The sequence below is a fragment of the Lepidochelys kempii genome, chromosome 9, assembly GCF_965140265.1.
Source record: "Lepidochelys kempii isolate rLepKem1 chromosome 9, rLepKem1.hap2, whole genome shotgun sequence".
Taxonomy (NCBI): Eukaryota; Metazoa; Chordata; order Testudines; family Cheloniidae; genus Lepidochelys; species Lepidochelys kempii.
In genome coordinates this window covers 58,903,134-58,911,082 of record NC_133264.1, presented here as the reverse complement: position 1 = coordinate 58,911,082, position 7,949 = coordinate 58,903,134, and the positions used below count along the sequence as shown (strand labels likewise).

At 55.7% G+C, this 7,949-nt stretch overlaps 1 protein-coding gene across 1 annotated transcript; it reads right to left on the bottom strand.

The window, feature by feature from the left end:
• Positions 1-278: 278 nt before the first annotated feature.
• Positions 279-4,221, bottom strand: BMP15 (bone morphogenetic protein 15). Its single transcript, XM_073358828.1, has 2 exons — positions 3,876-4,221; positions 279-1,234 (listed from the first exon to the last, which is right to left on the bottom strand). The coding sequence occupies exons 1-2, from the start codon at positions 4,219-4,221 to the stop codon at positions 378-380; spliced, it is 1,203 nt and encodes a 400-aa protein (XP_073214929.1). The 3' UTR covers positions 279-377.
• Between the last annotated feature and the right edge of the window lie 3,728 nt (positions 4,222-7,949).

Below are 7,949 nucleotides of genomic sequence, written 5' to 3'. Positions count from 1 at the left end.
CCAGCAAACTCTTCCCTTTAAAAACTGCTATTCCACAACATTTGCATAAAAATCCATTTGTAAAACATCCCAGCAGAGCCCAGTGTCCATTGTGCAATGGAGGCGGAGGACCAAGCCAAAAAAAATTGGACAAACTTTCTTAAAAACCCAGATCCTTGTGTGTGTGTGTGTGTGTGTGTGTGTGTGTGTGTGTGTGTGTAGGGGGCTGTCAAAAATGCAAAAAATTAAATGCACATTAAGCAAATTACTTCAGACAGCTGGGCATCTGGTTCACCATAGACTGAGTTGGAGTGGGGAGGCCAGGTGAAGGATCACCATGTCTTCATGCAAGCTCAGATGGTTGTTAGACATGGTGAATGGTTCTAGTGGGGAGGGCTTTATCTACAGGTGCAGGACTCTGCTATCATGTCTTCATACTCTTTATAGAGGATGCTGCCACTTTGCTCAATCATCAGCACACTGATGGGGCTGTACTTGTAGGGCACACAGGAGGGTCGGGGTACACTCTGGTCCACCAGCTGATTGATGAAGTTCTGCACGATGGCATGGTTGGGGGAGTTGTAGCCATAGCGCAGGATGCGGGGGCATGTGCCCTTGCAGTACTTGGGGTTGTACCGGTGGGGGGCGATGATCCAGTGGTCCCAGCCCAGCTGGTTGAAGCTGACCCGGAAGGAGTGGAGAGCACACTCGTCCTTCTCAGTGCTGGTCTTCTGCGAGTAGCTGGGGAGATCCAGGATGAGGTTGCCTGCCTGGCGAGCTTTGCGACTCAGCACTGGCCCATCAGGAGTCTCCTTCAAGCCAGCTTTCCCTGTCTTGGCCCGGAGGCCTTTCTGAGTGTCATTGAGGTAGAGCAACAGGAAAGGGTCATTCATGGAAGCAGTCTCCTCCCAGCCAACTTCAGGCTCTGAGCCATCAGCTGGTCCCAGCCAGATACACACATGACTAAGGCGGAGCAGCTGGCTCTTCTTGGAGTCCCAGGCCCATGGCAAAGAGTGGGAAGTGATGTCCCTCTCCTCCCAGCTGTCCATCCTAGAGGAGACAAGGGCATTCCTCTTGCCTCTTTGAGGGGGTGAGAGCTTTGGAACCCCAGCCTCCCCAGCCAGCTGAACCACACAAGAGAGCTGGGCATGAGCCACTAGCAGAGTCTTAGAATAAACCACAGTGGCTCTCACCAGATGTTCACTTCCTGGCTGGACGTTCAGGTGGTAGTCGAGAGTCTGCATGTACCAGGGACCTGTGTGGGGGGAGGGAGGAGATGGAGTTAGCATTCCCAAAAGCAAGACAGAACAGCCTCAAACTTACATATAAGCCACTTTGGGGAGTTTGTGCCCATGCTCCTGGAACAGCCAGTGCCCCCTTTCACCCTCTCCTCCTGGAACTGCCCACACCACCTAGGAGGTAGCTCAAACGCTCCCATGCATCTCCTGAAGGCCTCAAAGGGGCACTAAGAATGACCTGGATAGACCAGGCTTTTCTGCCCAGTTTGCTTCTTTAGAAAAAAGTGCCACACAGGATTATTATTATTTTTAATGGAAGTAGTTTTGTCCCTAAAGTCAGATAATTTCGACCTGGTTTTTCCTAGGCGGCTTTATGGACAGCTGGAGATGTTTACATCATTACAGAAATCAAGGAAGTGAAACTTGATTGAGAGGGGAAGCTGTTTTGGTTAATTTAACTGAAGTGTCCAACAAACTGCTGGAGGAATGCTCTGTATCAAGTCTCCAGGCTGCTCCCATAGGTGCCCCAGAGAGATCTTTAGCAAGAGAGCCATATTCCTGATCTTCTGAAAGAGACCTTATTCCTTCTAAATTGTTCAAGCTCTTTATGCATCAGAGAGAGCATGAAAGATTTCCTCCCCCACCCGCGGTTTGGAAAGCATCAAGGTCACATGGAAGGCATTAGAGAAGTCCAGAAGGTACAAAGCCCCAGCCAGGAAGGTACTAGAACCAGATTAGCGTATCAGCATCTTGCAGGGCTGCCTGGAGGAGCAGAGATGGATGGGGAGGGAAGGAGCATGCCTGCCAGCACAAGACAAGGCCATGTCAGAGCTGGGAAGAACCTCGGCCCTCACCAAGAAGGCAGGAGTTTCCCTTGAGCCAGTGCTGTGGCACCATCTCACATGGCCTCTGGCTGAGCCTGAACCCCCCTTGCATGTGAACACCTGCCATGGCAAGAGTCATATGCCATTATCCACTTGAGGCAGCCGGGCATAGTGGTTAGGACAGGAGTCAGGCAACCTTGGTTTCATTCTTTAACATGCCGTGGTCTGGTTGTGTGACCTTGAGAGAATTATTTCATTCCTGGGCCTTGTTGCCCCCCCATGGACACAGGGCTGTCCCAGGAGCACCTCATAGGGGTGGGGGTGGAAGAGGAGCCTGCTCACGGCAAAGCGTGGCCAGACTGATCACATCCCCTTTATTAGAGGCTTGGGAGAACAGCTGAGCTTTCCTGGCTCTCCATGGCCTCCTTGGCAATGGGAACAGCAGGCACGCTGCTTGACGCATTGAGACAGTAGCCAGACTCTCACTCTCCTGCCACAGACCAGCGGGGATGCAGAGCTGTGACTAGGCTGGGCTCCAGCCCTTGAGGAAGGGGGCAGCAACCAGCCCACACCCAAAAATCTTTTTATGGTTCCCAATTAGAGAGCTAACCGGAAGCACTGCTCTTCCTAGCCCAGACTCTGGGTTTGTCCCTATAAATAGCTGAATGAAGGAAACAAGTCTCTGCTCTGGGCCTCTCCCCAGCAGACAGCAGAACACACCCCCTTCCTGCGGCTCCATTTGACATAACAGACTGGACAGTCTTAGTATGAAGAGTTACGCTTGGCTGCTACTTGCAGCAGCACTCAGCTCAGTCATGCAAACAGCCAGCAGCAGATGCCAGGGGAGACCAGCTGGTTGTGACTGAGGGTAGATTGCCGAGTGCCTGGCAGGGCAATACACCTTGGTCAGCTCTCTGGGCATGCAGGTCTCCCCTCCCACCCAGAAGCCCGTGAGAACCAGAGTCCCAAGGTAACCTGGGTCCCTGAGCACCATGCAGCCAGAGAGGAGGAGGGGTGGAAACAAACAGCAGTTGTGTGCAGGGAGGAGTGAGGTTGGCAGCACAGAGGTGACAAGGCAAAGTCGAGAGTTCACTTCCTTGGCCAAGAGCTCAGTACAGTTCCCATCGTGCACAAGACCTGCAGAGAAGCATGGGGGTGGGACACTGCCTTAGCCCTTCCTGTCACTAGCTTGCCCAGCTCCAGGGAGCACAGGCAGGTGCTTTGGACTGGAAAGGGCCAACATGCTGCAGTAACGAACATGGCCATTTGTGCCAGTGTACAGAGCAGAGCATCCCTGGAGCAGGGAGACCCCCTGTATCCAGCCTGCCCCCAGCCAGGGGGAGGCTCACTAGCTGGGGTCCTGATCTAAAGAACCCACACAGGGGCCAGTTCTGCACAACAAGGCCTGGAGCAACAAGACTCTGCCAGGCCACCTGCTGCCAGAAGATCAGCTCTCCTGTTCTAGTGCCAGTGGGCCAGAGCAGGAGGGAGCTAAAGGCAGCATAGAGGAGGGGGGACTGAGGGTGGGGAGCTCTAGCAAAGAAGCAAAATCCTCCTGACTGGTGACTTTACAAGCACAATCAGCGTTATGGTAGCAGGGTTCCCAGCTCCCTACAGCTGCCCTTCCAGCTGCCCTTCCAGCTGCCATCTCCTTCAAGCCCTGGGCACTATGCAGCCAGTGCCCCCCATTCAAACACCAGCCCCCTGGGAACAGAACCATTTCCAGGGAGGCACCAGCGCGATCGTCTCCTCCCACCCCCTCCAGCCAACCCCCCCAGTGGCTCCACCACCCCAGGAGACCCACCTGCCTGCCCCCCTATGCCTAGTGACTCACCTGCCCCAGGCTGCCTCATCTTGGCAAAGGGCCTGACCAGGCGCACAGCATTGGTGCCCAGCTTACGGTTCTGGCGGGGTCTTCCAGACCGGTCTGCCACATTCTGGTACAGGTTGAGCATGTAACGCAGCGGCTGCCCGCTGGCCAGCTGCTTCCGGCGGCAGCAGGGCCAGGCACTGGGGACCTGCTCTAGCAGCATCTGGATGAGGGGCAAGGAGGACACCCCAGCCAGGGCACTTAGGGTAGCTGGCTCCTTCTCTTCCTCCCCCATACTCAGCTCTAGGGGGAGCAGTGCAGCCAAGAGGAACAAGCTCCAAAGGGAGCAGAAAGGGCCCCCTCCAAACATGGCTAAGGGGTGGGTAGCAGGCTGTGGTTACAGGGATGGGCAGGGAGCTCTAGAGAGCTGGTGCTATGGAAGCCACAGAGAAGGGGGAAGCATTCTTCTCCCCCTCCCCAAAGGCAGGTGCTTTCTCCCTAGAAAGGGCAGGGTCCCAGGGCTTTCCTGCTTTCACTCAGCTGTTTCCACGCTGGGCCTTTAGGCAGCTTACTTGGGGGTGAGGAAAGTTTTGAGGCAGAATCAGACAATTTCTCTTCCCTGCCCTATTGCCCTCCCTTGAGGGCAAACCCTTCAGGATTAAAACTAGCCCCCCAGGGACCTGGCACAAAGGGGTTCCTCTGAATGCAATTTAAAAACCCCACTGGCCTGGGGTAGGGGAACCAAGAAGGTCAGCAGGACCAGGACCAGGACTCAGCAAGGGGGGGGGGGGGGGGGTTAAAAATCCTTGGGACCCAGACTAGCTCCAGCCCCTCCTCTCTGACCCAGACCACTGGGTTAAGAAGGGCTTAACCCTCACGTCCATTTTAAAGGCCCAGTGTTAATCAGGATTTAAAGGGCCAGGAGCTGTTCTCCACCTGCTCCCCATGCTCTGTTCTGCTGGGGCGGGTCAGGGACAGACAGATCTAGATTACAACACTAGGTGCCAGGAAGGGGAGAATAGGCCTCCCGGACTCTGACTAGCCAGGGGAGTTGGTACAATTGGGGCAGCTGCCAGGGGAGTTGGTACAACAGGGGCAGCCATCTGCAGATTGTCCCATAGGCACACTAGGGCCAATGACAGCTCAGGAGGCGGCCTAGTTACCAATAATTGACTCCTCTCTGTGGGGCTGCCTTACAGGGTCTCCCAGCTCTTCAGCACCTGGGGGAGGATTATTAGAGGCTAAGACCTGGGTAGGGAGACCTCAGTGCTCTTCCCCACCTGCCACAGGATTCCTGGGCCACTCTCCGAAAGCCACTCACCTCCCTGCTCTGTGCCTCAGTTTCCCCATCTGGAACATGGGTTTGAGGATCATGAGCCACCTCACAAGGGGTCAGGAGGGTTGATGGGCCAATGCCTGTAACATGCTTGGAGATCCTTGAAGGGGGAGCTGTGTGGCCTTATTGGCCTTCTAGAGGGGAAGTGACTTGCCCAAAGCCACTCAGTGGGTCAGTGGCAGAGCTGAGAAAAGGATCCAGTACACCTGAGTCCTGGTTCCCTGCTCCAGAAACAGCAAAGCTGCCAGCCCTGTCCCCCCCTCCCACTGATGCAGTGTGCATGGGTACAGCGTCTCCACAAGGTTCCCAAGTGCCTGTAAGTCTGGTGCTGGGTGTCCCGTGCTGGTGCCAGGGCTGATACCAAATGCATGGAGAAGGGGGCGTGGCAGGGTTTGCTCCCAAAGGTCCACTGCCACTGTTGTGTCACCAGACCCCATCCTAGCAGCAATTGCCTCTCTGAGGCGTCACGCTTTCCTCCCCACACAGACCCCCTCTCTGCATCCCTCCAGCTTCACAGTGGGGGATCAAGGCTTCCATGGGAGGACTGACAAGGACAGCATGAACCAGTGGTTAGAGCACTACACTGGGAGTCTGGACTCCTGGATTCTATTCCCAGCTCTCCACTCACTCTCTGTGTGAGCCTGGGCAAATGCTGTGCCTAAATTTCCCCCGCTGTGCAACGGGGTCTGTAGGACATGCCCCTCAGGTGAAGGTGACATGCAGATTATTATCTGTGCTGTCATGAGCTGCCTGGAGAGGTCCTTAGCACAAGTCTCCTTCCCCCAGCCCTGGGCATTGAGGACTGTGCCACAGGCCTCTCATGCTAGGGGAAAGGGCCATGGAAGGGGATGAAGGAAGGGCTGGGGACTGGTCCCCACCTACTCAGGGAGGATTTTCCCAGCACAGTTCATCTCCTCTCAAGCAAGCATCTGAGGCCCCGTAGCCTTCACCTGGGGCTGTCAGTTCTTCTCAACTCACTGTCTCTAGCCAGGGTCTGAGGGCATCACAGTCTTGCTGCCACTAGGTGGGAGATGCCCATGCAAGCCACCCTGTTCTGACTGGGACAGCGCTGCCTTCCCATCAGCAGCTACCTGAATCCTGGATGCTGCTCCAAGCCCCTGAGTATGTCATGCCCTGGGCTGCCTGCAGAGTGGTGGGTCCCACATGCTTTGAGCCAGTCTAAGGGTTTGGGTCAGTGCTTCCTGCAGCCAGGGCACAGGTCAACCTAAGCGTTAAGGCCTGTCCCAACCATAGCCCAGCAGTCAGCCACTCGCTCCAAGCTTGGAGGTGGGAGATTGTTTTCCCCTCCAGGATATTTGAGTTTTGCATCTGTCTCCATGTGGCTGCAGTTGACGTAATTCTCCAGCAGAGGTCACTGTAAGCCTTTTCAGTGATGGGGTGGGAGGAGATGGGGATTTTGGGATCGGTATTCCATGAAATTGCGGTGGAAGTTCTCTGTCCCAGTTGATGAGCCCTGGAGATGATGGAAATTGCTCTGAAAATGCATCTCACGAGAGTTAGAACCTCATGAGTTTTGGGGGTGCTGAGGGGAGCCTATGCCAGCCCGCTCAGAGCTTTGTGGCTAGCTGGCTTTGTGGCTTTAGCTCTGGCTGCAATGTTTCCTGCATGCACAGACTTCCATTGGATTAGCAGGGGTTCTCAAACTTCATTGCACCGCAACTCCCTTCCCACAACAAAAATTACTACACGACCCCAGGAGGGGGGACTGAAGCCTGAGCCCATCCGATCCCTGTTGCCCTAAGCTGGCGGGAGACCAAAGTCGAAGCCCGAGGGCTTCAGCCCCAGGTGGGGGAAGCTGTAACCTGAGCCCAGCAGCCCAGGGCTCAGACTTGGGCTCGGGCTCAGGTCCCAGCAAGTCTAATGCCAGCTCTGGTGACCCCATTACAACAGGGTCATGACCCACTTTGGGGTCCCAACCCACAGTTTGAGAACCACTGGATTAGAGGAAAGGAAGAAAGAACAAATATAAAATCCACTCCTCCCCAAGGTGAGGGCAGAGTGTGCACCTCCCCCAAGTCAGGAGGTCTCCCATGTGGCATTGCCCAGTAGCCCCGCCCTCTCCCCACAGTGGCATCTGGCACATGGGATCCTGACACCTCTGTGGACTGGCGTGTCCCTGCAGGCTCTGTTCCCTTCTGCAGTGGTGGTGCCAGCCCCCGGTGGATGCAGCTTGACCTCTCCTCAGGCGGCAGTGCAGAGAGGTCGGAGTAAAGACCTTGGCTTCCAAGTGTTGGCATCTCTCCTCAAAAGGGGACAGGGACATCCTGTGTGACTCTCTTGCGCCTGCCAGCCAGTGACTGGCCTCCTGGGCAGACTTACCTCTGGAGCAGAGTTCCCCTGGCAGGCAGGTGGCTGCTATGCCAGCCACAGCTCATGTTGGGGTGTCCTGGCCCACAGGCAGCCTTTCTGCCAAGGGAGCTATCAGGCAGCTCCCCGCTCCCTGAGCTGGGCCTTGCTCCTCCCAGAGCCTGGGACCCCAGTTGGTTGAGCCAGAGCCCACTGGAGTCAATGGGAGTCTTTCCACTGTTTTAGCAGGTGTTGGGGCAACCCCAAAAGCATCAGCCCACTTGGAGAGCTCCCACGCAGAGATAAACAGGCCAGGAATGAGAGAATTCACTGGCCAGAAACCTACGGGCCACATTCCCAGCCGCCGGCACAGTTCCAGCCGCCTGCACAATCCCACTGACTTTATGCCTGTTAAAACTTTTCTCCCCATTACAAAAGCAGAGGGCCAGGGTCCC